Source organism: Monopterus albus, unplaced genomic scaffold (assembly GCF_001952655.1).
Source record: "Monopterus albus unplaced genomic scaffold, M_albus_1.0 scaffold18.1, whole genome shotgun sequence".
NCBI classification, from domain to species: Eukaryota; Metazoa; Chordata; class Actinopteri; order Synbranchiformes; family Synbranchidae; genus Monopterus; species Monopterus albus.
In genome coordinates this window covers 5,087,339-5,107,416 of record NW_018127898.1, presented here as the reverse complement: position 1 = coordinate 5,107,416, position 20,078 = coordinate 5,087,339, and the positions used below count along the sequence as shown (strand labels likewise).

The 20,078-nt window shown below is 39.0% G+C and overlaps 2 protein-coding genes across 3 annotated transcripts; both read left to right on the top strand.

The window, feature by feature from the left end:
• The first annotated feature begins 657 nt into the window (after positions 1-657).
• Positions 658-7,655, top strand: tmem128 (transmembrane protein 128). Of its 2 annotated transcripts, none has more exons than XM_020592508.1 (4): positions 658-874; positions 2,797-2,929; positions 3,393-3,554; positions 6,634-7,655. In XM_020592508.1, the coding sequence occupies exons 1-4, from the start codon at positions 775-777 to the stop codon at positions 6,731-6,733; spliced, it is 495 nt and encodes a 164-aa protein (XP_020448164.1). In that variant the 5' UTR covers positions 658-774; the 3' UTR covers positions 6,734-7,655. The 2 variants fall into 2 exon arrangements, with proteins under 2 accessions (XP_020448164.1, XP_020448165.1); XM_020592509.1 differs by lacking the exon at positions 6,634-7,655 and adding an exon at positions 3,790-3,870.
• A 2,179-nt stretch (positions 7,656-9,834) lies between these two features.
• otop1 (otopetrin 1) lies at positions 9,835-17,792 on the top strand. The gene is made up of 6 exons (XM_020593223.1): positions 9,835-11,131; positions 11,321-11,457; positions 12,349-12,407; positions 12,635-12,765; positions 14,645-15,534; positions 16,411-17,792. Exons 1-6 carry the CDS (start codon positions 10,774-10,776, stop codon positions 16,579-16,581), a joined length of 1,746 nt encoding a protein of 581 aa, XP_020448879.1. The 5' UTR covers positions 9,835-10,773; the 3' UTR covers positions 16,582-17,792.
• The last annotated feature ends 2,286 nt before the right edge of the window (positions 17,793-20,078 follow it).

Here is a 20,078-nt window from a genome sequence, read left to right as displayed (position 1 = left end):
ACACAATACTGTCCAACAGAACTACAAATTGCAGGGTAAATATTTTTGACAAAAGATGAATGTTACGCCTTTCAAGATGGTAACATTTATTGCATTAGATTGCACTGGTTTTATTTGTATCTATGTATAAGCTGGTTGCATATTAACAGCTGCTGCTGAGTGGTAGCAGTAAGACAAAGGTATCAGCAGTGCTATGTTTTCTATAGTAGGGTACCATAATGAACCAAACTGGCAATGGTTGATGTAGCAATAATCAATTTTTCGTATGCTGCAAATATAATGATTGCATTGTGTGTGTTACCAGTTCTCTGTTGTTGACCCTGTAGAGTTCGATAACCACAACTCTTTGCCAGGTTGTAAATGGAGGACTAAACATTGTTTTCTATTTTTCTAATGGACTTGTGACTAGATAGCTAACATAGATAACATTTAAGAATTAAAAAGAATTCAAAATATGTAAAGCATATTCCTTTTAAAATTGTAATCTAACTATGTGTTCTTTTTTTAATAGGTTAAATATAATTATTGGTCTACCTAACATGTATTTTCTGTTTTTCAGCAGCAATGCCTTGGAATTTTTAAATTCTACTATTACGAACAATACAACAATTCAAAATAATACGAAAAACTACAACTGTCGCTTTGAAGTGCGTCGTAAAAAAGCGACTAACAGGAAGTGCTACATAATCACTAGCAAAGCTCCCTAGTTAGATTTGGGAGCTAGGTTAAAGATAAGTTAGCTTTTGGAGCGAAGTTGAGGATAGTATCGATATAATGCTCAACGACAGAGAGCTGGCGACGTTGCGGAATAGATTTAAGAGAGATGCGGAGTTTCTTATGCAAGCAACCACACCGGGTGATGAAGATGAAAAGAGTAAGCTTTGGAAACATTATAGGCTAAGTTGGCTCTAATTGCCAACTTTAACTATTTTCCCAACAGAGCCGTTAGGATGAGAAGGTACAACGACGAAACTAAGCGTTGTAAACACTATTCACACTGCACTGATGTCCTTACTGCCCGTGACTGTGGCATATTTACAGGATGTTACTCGGATGGGCAGAGCTTGCTGACTAGAAACAATTTGATGTCATGGTTGAAGCTTTTGAATCGCTAGGTTGTAGTCAACGCAGTCTTCAAAAAAACCTAAGGCTTAATTTACATTTTTTGAAACTGTAATTAGATGCTTGACAGTTTAAGATATCTTAAAGATACCGTATGTGCAGACAGGTGATAGATGAAAGGACAAATCTGAATGCTTGAGGGGATGCACTGGCTTTGTTATTCTGTGGGGGTCTTTTTGCAGGCATGGTTTGGGTCCACTTAGAGGTAAGAGTCACTGCAAATCAATACAAAATTGCTCTGAGTGATCACCTTTTATTCCATGATGAAACAGTTCAGTCCTCATAGCTGTCTCACACCCCCATCCACATGCACAATGGCTCACTGAATGGTTTGATGAGCATGAAAATGGTGTGAATCATGTGGCCTTCACAGTCACCAGATCTCGTCCCAGTAGAACATCTATGCGACTCTGGCCCTCTCCACCACTATCATCAAAACACCAAATGAGGGAATATCTCTTCAAAAGATGGTGTTCATCCCTGTTCTGGTGTACACGGTGACGCAACACCTTATTCAGAAACTTAATGTTGGTTTTTCCTTTAATTTGTCACCTGTCTGGATATGTTAATTGTGATTATTGTAGGCAGCTTGTACAATGGACAGTTGTCCCAGTTTGAGGCCCTAACTGGCAGAAATCCAGCAATTCATGATTGTTTTGACTACGAGCAAATGCTGTGTCAGCTTAGCAACATGATACAGGGAAACTGTACACACACACACTGGCCCCAGTCCGATTCAAGGGGCACCTCTTTTACTGTGTAAATTGATAACTGAAATACAGGGAACAGACAAACTATAGTCACAAAAAAGTAATGGCACTGTTTGCTATTTCCTGGTTTTCTGCACAGACTTGTCATGGCATGTGATCTGATCTTCACCAAAGTCACAAACATTAACAAACAGTGGATGTGTTCAGTAAAGACATGAAAGATTGTGACTGTGTTTGATCAGCTTAGATGTTTGGTGAAGATCAGATCACATGTCATGTCAAATTTATGCAGAAAACCAGGAAACTGCAAACAGTGCTGTTACTTTGTCTTGTGACTGTGTTTGAAGAGTGATCACTTTTATATTAATGCTATCTCTGTAAACCGCCATCAGTGGCTATTCTGGCAAGGCAACACTGTATCTCGTATACAGGATGGATCTCTGGGCATAACTTTGATTAAACATGTAGGCCAACTGTTTGTCCATTATAAACTATGCACCGAGTAGACCAACATGCTGAGGCACTTCAGCAGCCAACGACAAGTTCTGATGTATTTAATTAACCACTAAATGATAGAGAGTAATGGCTCTCTGAGAAGTAAGATTATCTTAAAGAACACTATCAGTTTCATCAAAAAAAAACTGATTAAATCTGAAAAGTAGAGCTTTAGCTCATTCTGCTGAGGCAAGACAAATCTCATATCTGGTAGTAAATTATGCACTGAGTTAGTGTTATCGTGCTACTACTTTGCTAGATGTCTTAATATCTAGCAGTCTAGATCAGTCAGATGTAGTGGGCATATGAATTGGTGAGGAATGATTGTGATTTGTTTGGAATGAATTTGTTATAACCCATCTCTACTTTTTATAGATCTTTGTGGAATCAATTGTGCTTTTAAAGTAGAAACATAGATTGAAACATCAAAGAACGTAGCCCTAGTTTTTTCTTTTCTTTTACCTTTCAGGTCAGGAGGAAAAAGATGCCAAACCACTCCCTCGCATTAACAGACACACCATTTTCTGGATTGTGGCGTCTGTAGGTGTGACCTATTATGTGGATTTCCTCTACAACATCATGGAGAATAATGATATCAAAAGGTGAGAGAATTATAATCCTTTGCCAATCTCTCTGTTCCCTACATTATAAACACTCAAAAAATTAATTCTGTGCACATTAGGTACAGTAGTTGGTAGTGTTATATGCATTTAGGCAGATCATTTTCCGACTGTGACTTAGTTTTAGTAGGCATTGTGAAACCAGCTTTGTTATTTTCTGTGTGACCTCTACACATAGTACGTCTTGTTTCTGAAACACCTTTATTTTAGAATAAAGCTGGCCCTCACAGAACATATCAAAGATATTTGTTTTGTTTTCCTTCTCAGTGGCATAATTAGGCTATATAATAAGAATGGAACCACTGATATCTGATACCTCTGGGAAACTGTTTGGAGTTTGTTGTTATCAAGGCCATCTTTTGTAATTGAATACCTTCACTGAGTCTTTACAGATTACCATCCAGTCTTAAATAACTGTTTTCCCTTTCAACTCCAATTTTTCCAGTTGGTGGTTCAATGTGGGTCTGGTGCTCCTAGGGATTTGCCTGTCTCTGGCCATGTTTTGCATTGTGTACCTGGAGTGGTTCAAAGGCATCCAGCACTATGACCAAAAGTACCCTGCGATTCCTCCCATCACCACTGCAGCCTTCATTGCTGCATCATGCAGGTAAAACAGCCAAGAAAATGACTAGTACAGACTGCCTTAACATTCTGTAAATCTACCAATTTCCTAGTTTCCTAGTTCCTAGCAGTGTTTCCTATAGAATTAAATTGTAATTGTGGCAGTAGCTCTTGAGGAAGGGGGTGGGGGTGTCACACTTTCAGATTTTTTTAAAAAATTAAATATAGAAATGCTATAGTGCTGTTCATCTGACCTGTCCCTCCTACATCTCTCTCTTCAGCTATTTCTTCCTGACCCTGTCTTGGTGCCCCAGCAGCACTGGTTGAAACCAATAAATATTTTAATGAATCTGTTAGATTGCTATTTATATGGATCAGCTTCCCATGTGTGCTTTTCAGTATTCCCGTGGACCAAGGCGGTCAAACATTCAGTGTCAGAGTTTATGATCTAGCATAACTTTGTCCACTTGCAGAGCAGTCCATAAACATCCATCCTATATACATGCTGACCTTGGCAACAGCATATTAGAGGAGCTGGATCTCCACTCTTGAAGTAATGTGTTAAAAACAAAACAAACACTGAGGCTGTTCACAGATGGTCCGTCATGGTTGTCATGTGTTTGTGTGTGTGAGAGAAACTGGTGCATGGTAACACTGAACAGATAAAGTATTGTTTGAGACGCCAAAGAAAACAGAACAGCATTAGATTTATATTGTGACAACTTGACAAGTGTAAGGTAAGATACAATGCGATGTTATTAAACCCTAAGGGGGGAAGTTTATAAGACCTGCTTACATACTGTACATCTCCTTTTGAAATGTGCTTTAATTTAACAATTTCAAATTCTTTGGACATTTAATGAGATGTGAGATGACATTAGGTCATTGCACATATATGTTGCCCAAGTAACAAAAGATTGCAGTATAGAAACGACTGACATTTGACAAGTATTAGTTTTAGTTGTAAAATGTCCTGCTTAACACATTATTTGGCACAGTTCTTTAAAACCAAGGATTTTTTAAAATCAAAATGTGTTTATTTTATGTCTTTTAAAAAATGTGTATTGGCCGATATGTCTTTTTATGTTTTTTCAAAGTTTCAAATAGTGATATTGGTATCGGCCTCAAAAATCCAGTATGAACAGGCTTTTATCTGTCATGTTGAAAAACAAAAAGACATTCCCCAAGGTGCTGCCACAAAGTATAAACATACATTTGTGTAAAATATTACTTTATGCTGTAACATCACGATATTAATTTAATAGAGAATGTGAAGTAGTTGTCACATTGTGTTGAATTTTGAGTAAATGCACTATTTTGGTGGGATCACACTCATTAACCATCATAGATACAATATATACACTACAGCCATCCATTGTCTATACTGATTATCTATGCTGCTTATCCTGACAAGGGTCGTGGGGGGGCTGGAGCCAATCCCAGTTGACATTGGGTGAGAGGTGGGGTACACCCTGGACAGGTCGCCAGTCTATCACAGAGCTGACACATAGAGACAGACCACTACATACATATATAAGTTAATTTAAAAGCTTTTGGGTTTGGCCCTCGGCTGTCCCGGGGCTTTTCTGTGTGGAGTTGGCATGTTCTCCCTGTGCCTGCGTGGGTTCTCTCAGAGTAATCTGGCTTCCTCCTGCAGTCCAAAGACATGCATCTTAGGTTGATTGGCGACTCTATATTGCCTGTAGGAGTGAGTGTAGGTGTGTATAGTTGTCTGTCTCTAAGTGTCAGCCCTGTGATAGACTGGTGACCTGTCCAGGGTGTACCCTGCCTTTCACCCAGTATCAGCTGGGATAGGCTCCAGCCCCCCACAACTCTTGTCAGGATAAGTGGTATAGATGATGAATGGATGAATCTCTTACAGCTACATACCGTAGCGGGTGCTTCAGCTATGTCCAGTGTCTTCTTTAGTGTTCAGTTTGAGCACAGACAGGACAGAAATTGATTAATCTACACTGTTTGTGTTATCTGCCGACAGCTGCTAGCTAACGTTAGCTCCCAAACCAAGAGCTGAGATCAGGGTACAGAGCTACTCTCGTCAGTGGGATCTCTAGGTCCGCTATGAGTTAGCTACAGTCAGCTAAGGTTGTCCATTCTGAATTACCACAGTTAGGAAAGTAAGATTGAATTGATTTAAAGAACCTTTTAGCCAAATAAAACAAGAGTGTATGCAGGTAAATATAGCGTCTGCTCCCAAAATGGAGCCCTCATCCCAACATTCAACACGGCATGATGTATCTTCACATTCTCTATTGAACTAAGGGGCATTCAGGGCTGTGGGGTAGGCCTTTGGTTTGGCTTTGAGTTTGTGCCTTTGGCTTTCTAAATGCTCAGCTTTTTACACCAACCATTTTGGCTCTCTGATGTTTCATGGAGCTTTAGAGCCCCTGTGTGTCCATTGTACATTCTCACAGGTGACGTAGTTTGCCTGATTAGACTTCTTCTCAGGACAGTGTTGACATTTGCAGACTGTACTGTCTCAGGTTCCTGTCTAATTAGCCGTAGTAAATGAAAACACCTGCGTGGTTGTGTAATATTATAAACCCACTTAAGAAATCTGCTTGTGTTCTTGGTAAGATTGGTTGCACTAAATTGTCATAGGCTTTATTTTAATTGCCTGTAGAATAAACAAGATGCAGTTACTTATCCAGCCACTGACAGTGTGCACTGTAGTTTTGTAGAAACTCACATATTATTAACACAAGTGAAAATCCATCTATAATGTCTCTGTTTACCAGTGACAATCAGGACAGACTATGAGTTAAGAGTAATTTTTAGATTTGCAACAGTAGAAGGTGGGGCCTTTGCTATATTTCTTTTCATCAGCATCTATTCATTGTTAACTGTGGGACTGTGGTTGATGAGGGCTGAGTTACAGCAATGATCATGACTGTTAGTAGCTTTATTCATCACAGGTGAGTTGTTAGCTAGGGCATTTGTGTTGTTCCTGGCTAATGCTGTTTATTTAATCTCTTAGCATCCCAACAGTTACATGCATCGTTGGGCCACTTAGCTTTTTTATGCCTCTGTGATGGCGACAGCTGCAGCCAGAGGCGTTACGCTTTTGAGTTGTCTGTTTGTAAATGATATTTGTCATTCTCTTGCAGCTTTAACGTAGCACTGTGGCCAGTGTGGTCCTTCTTCACTCCACTCATCCTCTTCACACAGTTTATGGGTGTAGTCATGTTCATCTCTCTGCTTGGATGAATGTGACAGGTGAGGATGTACTTTAAATTGAACTGTGCTGTGATGTTATACAAGATGTGCTTTCATTGAATGAACAACATGTCTTTAAATTGCTGACCATATTGTATATATGACATGAAATTAAACAAGTTTATTTAATATCATCTTCTTTTTTGTTTTGAAGCTTCAGAATTGCATCTTGTTAAATACAATGTAGAGTTCAGTTTTTCTCTGTTTCATACACAACCCATTTCTCACTTCATACGGTAAATACACCTTGAAAAATACTCATAGAAACTCCTGCCTTATCTTTTCAAAAACTTGCCATAATCTTATACTGCTATCAATCAATCCACACACATTATTTTTTGGAAACAATTTTATCAGCTCTAAACACAATGCTCATCATTTAAAATGCAACTGTCATTCTGTGTAAGGGAAGTGTTTGGTAGATAAACATTCAAAGTCTGCAGTATTGGCCTTGTGAAACTTTATTCATAGTAAACTCTGTTCTTACATACATATACATTCAGCTTGCACCCATACAGCTGTTGTCATCCTGCACTCATGGTTTTGGCTGGTGCATGTTGGCATCATCGCATCATTGTGGTGTTGGTGTCCTGAGAGCTGAGCAGTTTCACTTTGAGTTTTCATTGTGGTGCTTTCTTCAAAGAAAAATTGTAATTAATGATTGCAACTAAGAAATCCAATGCATTGTGTTTAGTGTTTGGCCAAGAGTGCATAAGAGTTCTGAAGTAATGAATACTTTGAGTGTAGGCCTTTCTCACAGCAGACATTTTGACTTGTAATGGTAGGAAAACAATGGATCTGTTCTGTTCCCAGGAAGCCATGATAGATTGGCGGGGTTTAAGAGTTAGATTTAAGTTCAAACAATGTTAATAAATGTTATTTTTATTAAAGTGGTTGGTGGTGAACTTCTGCAGAATGCTTTTGTCTTTAATAAAGGTTTATAAGGTTTATAATTTCAGTAACCGTGTAACATTGTTATTGACAAAGCACAACTGAACAATACATTCATTTAATGACTAGAACAGTGCAAGATTACAAAGTTGGAACTAAAACCTCTCCTAAATCTAGTCTAGACCTGGCTTACTTAGAGGGTTATCTGTGATAAAGATATTTTAAACTTTATCGCATGTTAAGTTTCTCTTTTTTGCACTTTGACATTTTACACATATCAACAGTACATAACACTACGTTCAACTAAGGTATAATTCACACTCACTTATTAGTTTATAGACCTTTCAAATCTAATGTAATCCAGTAGTCCAGTGATTCATTTTAGGTTTGTGAATCTTATAATACTTTTGTTTTTGACTCTATCAGAGAGAGGCTGAAGGAAATGTATTATCACTTTTGATGTCCTTCTTACTGGTGACAAACCAACCATTTGTGTTGTTTCTAATTTTTGCCACCTCACATTTATTCAGAAGGTAGAAGAGTCTTCTAATAAAAAGAGGTGGAAAGGAACTATATTCAAAGCAAATAAAAAATGTAAAATTGTGTTTAGGAGTGTAGCAGTACTATTAACATACTCTATCACAAGAAAATGTCTTGAAATTAAAATTTTACTTATATAAAAGTACAGTTTTCTTTAGAAAATGTACTGGAATATTGGAAGTGTTTATGCAGAATTACCCCTTTTAGAGTATTATATATTCTGCATCATATTTTCATCTTTGAACTTATCAAAGTGGAGCTGAATTTAACCTTTTTAAGGTATATTCTGTTGGGCTTTGATGTCATATCCTATTTATTCAACCTATTTATATAAGCTCTTCAAAGTAACTGCTTGCTATGACATTTCAGCAAAATTTCCGTATGAAATTTGTGGAGCAGGGTATAAATAACGTAGTAGCCTATTAAAAGAAAATTGAAATTATCTTTAACTGTGTGTTTGAAGGTGACAGTATGCCTACAGCTTTTTACGGGACATTAATCGTGCTCTTAACGATGTGTCCTCAAACTGTATTCAGAATCAGATTGTTTTAGGAATGCTCCTAAAGTGCAAACGACAGAATATTTCCGAATCCAATCAAAATGTTTAAACATTATCAATCGCCCATTAAAGTTCCTTGATAATGAATAGACCACTCTTTTTTCTTTATCGCGCCGATAAAGAAACAATCGATGCTCAGCTGTTGCACTGAGATGCGCTGTTAAGGAGCGTTTGACGCGCACATGACAGCTGCGCGTGTGGATGTTGTTTCCTCCACGTGCCAGTATCTCTCATATGCTAACGTGCCCAAATAAACAGAACCGTTATTTGAGTATGTATTCAGTGACAGTCGGGTGTGGCAGTAATGTATGAAGCGACCGGCCTATAACGGTCGGTCGGTCAATGCGCTCGCGGACAAACCGCTCTGCTCTGTGTAATGCGCTATTATCCCTCGTGCGTCTTCGTTATGGCGTCGACTGAGTTGATTTAGCTTCCTGAAACAGGGTTAGGCTATCCTCACTAAAGGCTTCTCGGAAAACATTACGTAGGTAAGACAGACAAATACAGAAGATTGTTTATTATAGCATAGTTTTTACATGACCGCATTTGTAGGAAACAATCACGGATAAAATTATTATATATATATGTCGGAAATTGATATTGAGCTACACTTTGTGCTATTTAACCACCAAATATCCGCAAGGACTCTAACCCTTTTTTTTTACCAACCCCCAACCACTTGGCCCATGTGGCTTGTTTAAGTTCTTAAAAATGCGTTTTGAATCCAAGCTGCATGACTCAAGAGTTCCGAAGGACTGAGAAGACTTCTAAAGCATAATAGGTGATATTGTTAAGGCATTTTTCTGTTAATTTTATTAACCACATAGGCGCGCACATCACAGGAGAAACTGAAGGGAACAATGTGAAAGGAACAATGTAGAAGCTTAGTTTATCAAATTTAAAATATGTTAAAAATATAGGCCTAGTTCTGTTGTCTATGTGCTGAGAATTTAAAAACAGAACAGGCCTTTTAAATGTATTAAACGTCTGCAAAGTTCAGATAATTGTGTAGCCTTTTTATTTTATGGAATAATAATAGTAGACTATTATCATGGAATATATGCCTAGTTTGAAATTTGTCATATTAAAATGACACCTAAATACAATTTCAGGTAGACAATTTTTCTGAAATTGATCAGTAAAATGCCCCCAATACTGTTCCAGCCCGCTCCTTAAATCACGGGGCACTAATCACCTCTCAGTCCGCAGACTTTAGGCCCATTGTGCGTATCCGCCCAAGTTACATTGTTTTATCTGTAAGAGCTTTTTGTGCTGATGGTGTCAGTGTTCTTCCACTTGACAAAAACCCACTCACAAAACCCCATTATTGGTTTAACCACTGAAATTCGATTCTTTTTTTTCTGCCTTGAAAACACCAGGCCTCAGCCACAAGTGGACATACGGGTTTGAGGAGGTGGCGCTTGGATGTGAAGCGCATTGTGTCAGGGCAGGTCACTTGCTCATACCCTGTAAAAATCGCGTGCTTGTGGAATCTCATCTTCTTTTTAATCTCACCTAGGCCTTAACACCCGATAGCCACCCAGGGAGGGTTTCAGCAGACTTGGAAAGATTGTCTGGCAGCTGCCCTGGAGAGGTGGATTTGGGTGACGCTCGTTCTGTGGATAATTCCGTTCTGAGAGGTCTTTGCTTCTTTGGGTGGTCAGTGTTTGGCACACCAAGTCCATTGATTTCTCTGAAACATATGGGAGTGCCACTACCAAAGACTGACACGCAATCTACCATTTTCAATGACTCAGTGAGCCTGTTACATGTATCCAGGTAGGCTATTATAGTTTCAAGGTTATAAGATGACCGTGGCATCGAACAAATCCATCCTCGGCGAGGCTGGACATTGAGACTCTACATGGCCACTGACCCGGACTATGAAGATTGAATGAGCATGTTTGGCACCATACCTATCCGTCTGAATTCCCACCTTGTGGCAATAGGATGCGCAGCTACCTCCCTTAAATGCACTTATAGCGCGCTGCTTTGACTTTACCCTTCTCTCGGAGCTGCAGTTTCTATAAGTGTCCCCATCATGGATGAAGACAGTGGCGTGGATATCATGTCTTTGAACAAGTACAGTAACAGTTCCTCCTCGTCGTCCAGCTCAGAGCACGACAAGAAGACTCCTGCCAAAATAGAGCACTATCCAAAGAAGAACGCAGAAATCATTAGCTGTCAGTACGGGACCAATTTGCTGCTTGTCGGGATTGCGTTGTTGCTGGCCAATGCCACAGCTTTACCAATTGTCGAAGAAAAGCACCTGCTGTCATATATTACCAGCCTCATGATCCTCCAGCTGATCTGGATGCTGTGGTACGTTCTGTTGCGGAACAGACGGAAGAATACGCGCACCGACAGAGATATCCATGTTACCACAGCCTGGATAAGAGGTGGGTTTGTAAGATTACGCGCAGGATTACAACAGTAAATGCGTAAAGTTCCAAATTGATGTTATTCCTTACTATGTTTTGTGGTTTCACAAATGAAAGAAAGCCTGAAAATTGAGTTGCAGCCAAAGTAAACAGATTTTATAATCAGCCCCAATAATAACTTCATCTTTATGTCTTGTTTCTGGTTAGGTGGTTTAACTGTCCTTGCATTTATTTCTCTGATAATGGACGCTTTCCGAGTCGGGTATTATGTTGGCGGCCATTCTTGTGTGTCGGTGGTGCTCGGGGTATATCCTGTCATCCATGCAGTTCACACTCTAGCACAGGTAAGTTTACAGCCTCATTTTAATTTCGATGAAGTGATCATCTTTCATCAGCAGTGGTGAAGAAGTTCTCGGATCCCTTAAGTAGAAGTAGCAGTACAACAGTGTAAAAATACTCTGTTACAAGTACAAGTCCTGCATTCAAAATGTTACTTAAGTAAAAGTCCAAAAGTATTATCATCAAAACATACTTAAAGTACTAAAAGTAAATGCACTCATGCAAATTGGCACATTTCACATTAATGTATATCATATTATTGCAATACTGATGCATTACTGTGTACATCACGTTTAATATTGCATCTGGTAAAGGGGGAGCTAGTTTTAACTAGCTTATATGTTAATAATCATATACTAATAATTTGGAGTACATCTGGGTAATTCAAATTATTCTACCAGGTATCAATAATGCCTTATGATTATTCTGGATTATTCTGTTTTTTTGTATTAATCTGGTTATGAAAAGTAACTAGTAACTTAAATTATAAAATAAATGTAGTGGAGTAATAGGTGCAATACCTGCCTCTAGCGAAGTCAATGTATGAAGAAGCATTTAATGAATATATTCAAGTAAAATACAGATACCTTAAAATTGTATTTAAGTACAGCATGTGAGTAAATGTACTCAGTTACTTTCCACTCTTGTTCAGAAGTGTTAGATGCTGCATATTGCTTTTTTTTCTGTGTGCCACTTAACCATGTAGGTCTTTGAATAATGTGCTCTTTGTTACTGAGGCAAGAAGAGAATCAGTGCGACAATATAATCCTGCTATTGTCCTGAGTGTAACTAAGAAAGGCACTGAAATCATACAAAATGTGTGTTATATTTTGGATGCTGTTTTGTCAAGTCACTTATAGTAAGGTTTTGTGTCTTCTGTTTGGTGTTTTACATAGGTGCATTTTCTCTGGTTTCACATCAAGGATGTGATCCAAAGCTTACAAACATTTGAGAGGTATGTGACATATGTGATAATATAAATAACACAACTTTAGATGTTGCCATATAGCCTATTTATGAATCATAAAAAACACTGATATTAGATTTGTGAAACATCTCACTAGTGCCTAAAGAATGTGAAATCTACATGTATACACATCGAGACAAACTTTATCATAACACTCTCACATTCTATTAAGATGGTGGGTCATCAGCCTTGTTTCCAACTGTTTGTCTCCTCAGATTTGGTGTAATTCATTCAGTCTTTACCAACCTCCTCCTGTGGTGCTATGGTGTGGTGTCAGAAGCTGAACATTACATGAACAACCGTATGAGAAGACTCTCTAACATGGGCTTCATAAACTTCACTATAGGTAAGGGCCAAGGGGCCAATTGCTGGCTTGTACCTAGAAGAAAAGTACAATAGTCCATTTGAGGTCTCACTTCAATGGATGAAAGAAAACGGAAGGAGAGAAGGGTTTGCTAGGGGAAGGGAGGTTAGCCAGCAGGCCCAGTGGGTCTTGTTTGTGTCGAAGGTCTCACTATTAGGTTTCAGGAGACACACAGTGTTGTTAGTGCTGAAGCCCCCTCCCTGGCCCTTTCCCCACTTTTCAACCACTACCACCCTCCCTGGCAGCCCCCCACTTGACCTCAGACAGCTTTGTACCTAGGATACTTACTCCCAAGGGTGCTGCAATTACAGTAACTGATACAGCTAAGCCTAGGGTTGGGGGGTTCGACCGCTTCTCCTCATATCCGGCTGACTTTGAGGCTGGCTGCACCCTGGCTGTTGTTTCCTTTTTAATTAAAGGGTGCAGGACCATAGTGGTTGCCTCTGGGGGCTGATGGGTGGAGGGGCACACGTCAGGGTTTTGTTGAGATGACCTCTCAAGGGCAACGGCATTACCATGTGTGATGGTCTTTACATAGAGAGAGTTAAGTATAAAAGTGTTTATAAAGTGCAAGGTCATCAACATCTCAGATTCAGCTTGGTAATGAATATTGACCATCAGTGGCTAAGATAGATATTATGGAGTTTCCACTGGAAAAGATACAATTTTAAAGAAACAAAACATGATTGAAACTTTGAAACCACACTACAGTAAAAGTAACTGGCTTTTACAGCTGCTTCAAATCTTACAACTCCAACTCAGAAAAGGTTGGGACAGTATGTAAAATCTAAATTAAAATTGAAAATAATGATGTGTAAATCATCTGTGTCCTGTATTACATTGAAAACAATACAGCAGAAAATTATTTGATGTGATACTTCATCAATTTTATCTTTGTTAAAAATAAACACTCCAATTCTGATGCATGCAACACATTCCAGAAAAGCTGGGACAGTCAGATATTTACCATGGTGTGATGCTACTGTTCCTTTTCACTACACTTAAAGAAAGTTTAGGAACTGAGGACACCAAGTGATTAAGTGTGTCAGGTTTCATTTTGTCCAGTTCTTCCTGCAAACAAAATGAATTTTAAAGAACTGCACACAGAAAATCGTTATTACACATTTGTACGTCTAGGTTTTATTTGTAGATTACTGACCACACATTTGTGGCCTTCATGAGACACACAAATGGCTTTTTACAAATTTGTAGCCAAGACTCTATTTGTAAATCACCATTTACGCATTTGTGGCTACGTATGAGAAGATTTTACATCATATATGTTCCTCTATCCTCGAGTTTACTTGAAGGATCCAGTTCCAGATTCAGGTAAACAAGGTAACAGTTTAAAGTGAACAAGTTTTAATAATAGTGAACCAGATTTTAGTAATAACAACTGGAACAAAGACAGAGGCTGAGTCAAACCCCAGAAGGAAAGCTAGGGGTGGAAACAAGACCAAGACTGAGATCATTCAACACTTAGAATGGTTTCCTTAAACACTTCAGATTAGGCCAGTTCAGTGGTTGTTTTCAGTCATTCAGCATGGCTGAATGACTAACTTTGTCTTTGTGAAGTGCAGTATATTACTCTTTGACCTGTACACAATGAAGTACTGGCATTATTTAATTTAAACTTGTGAGATCCTATAAACCATTGCTAGTGTATAACAGATTTACTTTTTATTCTATATTAAGTGTTTTTCTAATATTTATGTTTGTGTGTCTTTTGTGCCAGTACAGTATTGTGTCCTATAAATGGATGTGATTCATTAATATTGTCTTACAAGATAGACAAAGTGTTGAGGTAGGGCTGCTTTTGCCATCTCTCATGCATTTGTATCTATTTGGATTTGCTTTGCAGTGGATCCAGAGCTTCTCTGTAACTGCACCGCCACCACTTGCACCCTATTCTACAAGAGCCTCTCCTATCTTTTTCCCTTCTGCATTGAGTACCATGTCATTGTCTCTGCAATGCTCTTTGTTATGTGGAAGAATATTGGACGGACCACTGACCTTTCACACAAGAAACGGTTGGCTACTAAAACCCACTGCCTCATCACAGGACCTTTTCTGGGTCTGGTTGCCCTTGCCAGCACTATCGGGGTTATGGTAGTCTACCTCATCCATACTGAGCAATCCATGGAAACACGACAGACAGCCATTTCCATATTCTACATTTATGCTATCATCTTACTCACACTCATGTGCTTTGCTGGTGTTGCGGGTCTACTCATATACCGAGTGGACCACAAACCACCAGACACCTCCAAGAACCCATCCAGAGAGCTGGACACAGAGCTCCTGTTTGGATCCTCTGTCGGTGCCTGGCTAATGTCTTGGTGCAGCATAGTGTCTGTATTAAGCACCAGTAGCAACCCTCCTTACATCTGGATGAACTTCACCTACTCTCTTCTTATTGTGTTGGAGAAGTACATCCAGAACCTCTTTATAATAGAGTCTCTTTACCGCCACAAGGAGGATGGTAAGAAGGAGGACCCAGAATTACCACCTTCTCCAGAAACTTTCTCAGTGACTCCCCCTTTGCCCTTGCCGTACAATGGCATCATCAACCAAGCTTATGAGACTCCAGACATGGCCTGTGTCACCTCAGAAAATGAGCAGAATGACAGATGTTCGAGGAAACCAGTGGAGGCGCCGCAGCCTACAGGCCGCGACTTAGTGGAGCCTTCAAATGTAAAGAAGCTGATCCTGAAGAACATTACTGTGTTCCTGGTAATGTGCAACATGTCGGTGAGTATGTCAACTAACTATTTGATGCATATTTTTGGTTCTTAATAGAATGTGTATGTGAATGCAAATCACATTGATACAACCACATTTCCAGTTTGAGCTGGAAAAACTCAATAATGTAAAGTGACTTAAACAGTAAAATAAGGCAAGTGTAAATGAAAATGCCAAGAAAACGAGTTCAACAAACTTTATTGAAGTCAGAGCATGAATCACAGCAGACTTGATTGAGTAATTTATAAAAGGACTGATCAGACAGTTTTTAACATTTACCCACTCTTCTCACATCAAATCCCATACCACATTTCACCTAACAAAATTAATTAACTGAAGAACAAATATCATAATTCAATCATTTATGTTGAATAACTAAGTAGTTCTTCTTACTTCCTACAGCAGAGTAAATTTAACCATAGTTTAAACTTAATCAAAAGCAAAGGTAAACAATCAGAGATATCAGACGCTCTATCACCCAAAACTTTACACCACATTAACACACAGGTTGCCAGTAATCACAGTGTCCAAAATGACAAATTGTGACTATTTTACAGTGCCACTCGATGCCTCAATCATAAACACAGTTCATTAAACAAGGATTTTCAAAGGAATTCCTCACGAAAAAGAGGCAGACACTTAACTCAGGAGCTGATGAAGACCAAAACAGAGCTAAAATGATTAGTAAATGAAGGGTAAAGATGGGGGGCTGAAGCTGGGACCAGCCGAGACTGGGTGGAAGGCAAGAGTACATCCTGGACAAGTCGCCTGTCTATCACATAGCCTACACATCAAAACAGATAACTGCTCACACTCACATTCACACCTACGGGCAATTAAGAGTCCCCAAGTGCAGGTATAATTAATATAATCTCTTTCTTGCAGCTGTGGATCCTTCCTGCCTTTGGCTGCCGGCCACAGTTTGACAACGGGCTGGAACAGGAGATATACGGCCCCAACAAATGGATCACAGTTCTCAATTTTGCCATTCCTTTGAATCTTTTCTACCGCATGCACTCAGTTGCCTCACTTTTTGAGGTGTTCATCGAGGTCTGACAGAATAGCAGAAAAGTGACAATGCCAGATAACAGGCACAAGAACACGTGCCACCACCGGCTCCCCAGAGTGTCTTATAGCACAGGTCAACCATTCAGGGCGCAGTTTGGATCAAACTCCAACAGACATGAAAGCAAGCCGTGGAGATAAACAAAACATAGATTCCTCATTGTTGTGAAGACCTAGAACCTATTAGCCTGCCTTTCTCAAAGAATTAGCTTATATAATGTAAAGCTTATTAAAGAGAAAAAAAAACAATTTTTTAAAGAATTGAAAAAAGGGCCCTTTGTACTTTGCTCTGTAGTTACATGTTAGTTTTTTTTTCCTGGTGCATCATGTAAAATGTATATTCTGTATCTGGCACCCACATTTTGTGTTGCTTCCTATTAGTAACGGAAAGTACAGACTGGTGACAAATTATAAAGGAAAAACCTGAATAAATGACATGCATGACGGTCCCCCATCCACAGGACATCTGGTGTTACCATTCATTGACCACTTTATGTTGGTTTTTCCTTTATTTTGTCTCCCATCAGTATATAACAAACTATTTAGTTGAGTTTTATATTTGAATATACCACAATGAAGCCACTGAAATGCTTGTTATTGAAAAATATCCAACAAGGTAATATTACTGTTTCACAGAGCCACCAGTGCATCAGTGCACCCTTAAACCATATTTCATCTGCATTTTAAATGTGAAGACTCTACATGAATAAGGTTCTCATTTACTCAGTGGTTCAAATAATTTAATAGACGTTATGCAACACTTAGTGACAGTCTTTGAATTGTACTATATTATGAATAATGTTTATGGGTTCTCACCTGCCTCTCTTGGTCACATAAGGCTCATCATTATCCTCTGGCATACTGAATTTCTCTTCTGCTGAGCTGAATGGAAACTTTTGGTCTGAAATATGTTACTGGGTAGCACTCTTTTGATTACACTGAAGTGCAGTGATCTGTATTGACACTAATACAACAAACTTACAGACAGAAAATATTTCCATCCTATAAACGGATCACATTGAGACTTCATGGATGTTAACATGAGAAGGAGCTGGTTTACATTAATGCTGTTCAAATCAAGTACACTTCTATTGTTAAAAGTGGGTATCTTTTATCAGAATTACACCAATATAAAAGATGACACATATTCGGGGGCGGCTGTGGCTCAGGAGGTAGAGTGGGTCGTTTCCTAACCGGCGGATTAGCGGTTCGATTCCCAGCTTGTCCAGTCAACATGTTGAAGTGTCCTTGAGCAAGACACTGTACCCCCAGTTGCTCCCGGTGATGTCACCGGTGTGTGAGTGTTTGGGAGTGTGAATGGGTGAACAGCCAAATAGTGTGAAAGCACTTTGAGTGTGCTGTAAAGCATAGAAAGGTGCTATACAAATATAAGACCATTTAAGACAATTTACCATATGGCATGACAACTGCTACACCAGACCACTACTTGCTGTGTTCTGATAAAGCACAGATACTCTATGATTGTACTGTACAACTTTATATCAGATCAGTGTATCATTTCAGTCAGACGTCCAGTAAGTTCTCAACCTGGTGCTATCCACTGTAGCCTGTGGGTTCTCACTATGTGCCATGTTGTCAAATCCTTGTTTTTAGGTAAAAACTGCAATATTACTGTTCATCATCTATATAAATAGTGCCATGCTGATCAGAATCATCCAGACACTGTGATACAGTTTTGTGAAATTCCATTGAAAATGTGATCATATGAAACTGTGTAGAGGACTGATATCTTTGTACTGTAGAAATAAAGAATAGTTTTCTTTTTGTCCTATACAAGACCTGTCACATCACTTAAGCTGTATACCTGTATGTTATCTGTTTAACAAGAACCAAAAAAAGTTCTCAGGGATCGTCTCAGATTGTCTGCAGCCTTTTAGCTGAACTTCTAGATAGGATGGAATTGTAGTAGACCTTTGCACCACATGATGGCGCCATTTCCTCCCCCCAAAATTTGATGAGACTCTCCAAAAGCTCCTGAACTACAGACAACTGCTTGGATTATTGTACCATCACTATTTTTATAGTCATCACTATTTTTATACCTGCTGTTTACAAAATGTATAACAATATAATTCACATCACGGCACAGCTCAATTAGGCTCATAGGAAACAAAATTATCCCAATGAATGAATGAATGAATCTCACAAGTTCAAAGCTAATGCTCTTCAAAGCTGTGACTTAGGCATTAGCCTATATTTTAACTCATAATGATCTGGTAACTATCTTGAAAACAAAGCGTTGCATAAATGTTAAATAATAGATAATAAATAATATAAAAGGTAAAACATTAAATATATTTTTATTAGTTTTTTTTTTCAGTAAAAACGTTTGTACAGATATTGTCAATTAAATTATAAAGTTGCACACATTTTTGTACTTCTTTTGCATAATTTGAGTTCAGGGATTTACAGTATTAGAATTCGTTAAGCATTAAAATGGATTGGGATTTCATAACCCAAGATTGCTGTAGACATTTTCGGGCGTCTGGAGGTTCTTTTGACGTCATGTCAGCCCGATTTGATGGGCACGCAGGCACATCTAAAAATATCCGTGACGTTCCAAGACCGGAAGCGGCGATGCTGCCATTTACGTTGCACAGAACTAACGAAGCAGATCGGGCGCGGGTCGTGGCATGACATGCCCACCGAGTGTGAATGTGATTTACCTGTCCAGGCAGCTCTGAAAGCTGGGTGAGCTGACCTCTAGCCGGCGGTCGTCACAGGGCAAACGACCACCAGGATTCATTCTGAAAAGAATTTTTAATAGTCTGTTATATTTAAAAATAACCACTGGCTGTTTTTATTGAAGTGCATGCAGCAAAATGAACCTGTAGATTTTTTTTTCAAGCTGAAAACGCATTAAAAATATTTCTGGTGGTTCTGCAATGCACCGGAGCTCTGTTTTCATGTGGGTGATAGGACCGATTATGGTGCTCACATGAATTAATCTCGATAGATAGATAGGCGTGTCTGCTTGATGAAAGCACTGTGAAGGCAACGTGCCCCGGGCCATTTGCTTATTCAGTACCATGGACAGCTCTGTAAGCGCTATTATTGTAGGCCACACAGTTCAGACTACAATTACAGTGCCTTGATTATAATTAATATGTGAACTGGCTGTGTTAGTGTGTAACCTATATACAGAACCTAGAATAAATTTTAAATACACCCAGTAGCTGCTTATTAATATCTATGTCTCACATTGTACAGAAACTCACCATGTTGTCATTCCTATCATTGCAGAACTAATGCGCACAGGAGAATATAGACAGTCTCCATGGTAGAAAGCGCTCAGCTGTTTTAATTTAAGTTCTAATTACGCACTTTGGAGCTTTCGGAGATTTCACCAATGACAAACCCTCAACTTGATGATTGCTTCCTCACACCCCTATTCTAACGCAGGGCACTGTCGTGCGTAACACAACGAAAGACACACGCGTGATGGTGTATGAGCCCAGTGTATATCG

Coding starts and splice junctions, on each gene's coding strand:
- tmem128 (XM_020592508.1), top strand. CDS start 775: ATGCTCAACGACAGAGAGCTGGCGACGTTGCGGAATAGATTTAAGAGA. Junction 2,930..3,392: donor GAGAATAATGATATCAAAAG/GTGAGAGAATTA, acceptor CAATTTTTCCAG/TTGGTGGTTCAATGTGGGTC. Junction 3,555..6,633: donor TTCATTGCTGCATCATGCAG/GTAAAACAGCCA, acceptor ATTCTCTTGCAG/CTTTAACGTAGCACTGTGGC.
- otop1 (XM_020593223.1), top strand. CDS start 10,774: ATGGATGAAGACAGTGGCGTGGATATCATGTCTTTGAACAAGTACAGT. Junction 11,132..11,320: donor TACCACAGCCTGGATAAGAG/GTGGGTTTGTAA, acceptor GTTTCTGGTTAG/GTGGTTTAACTGTCCTTGCA. Junction 11,458..12,348: donor CAGTTCACACTCTAGCACAG/GTAAGTTTACAG, acceptor TGTTTTACATAG/GTGCATTTTCTCTGGTTTCA.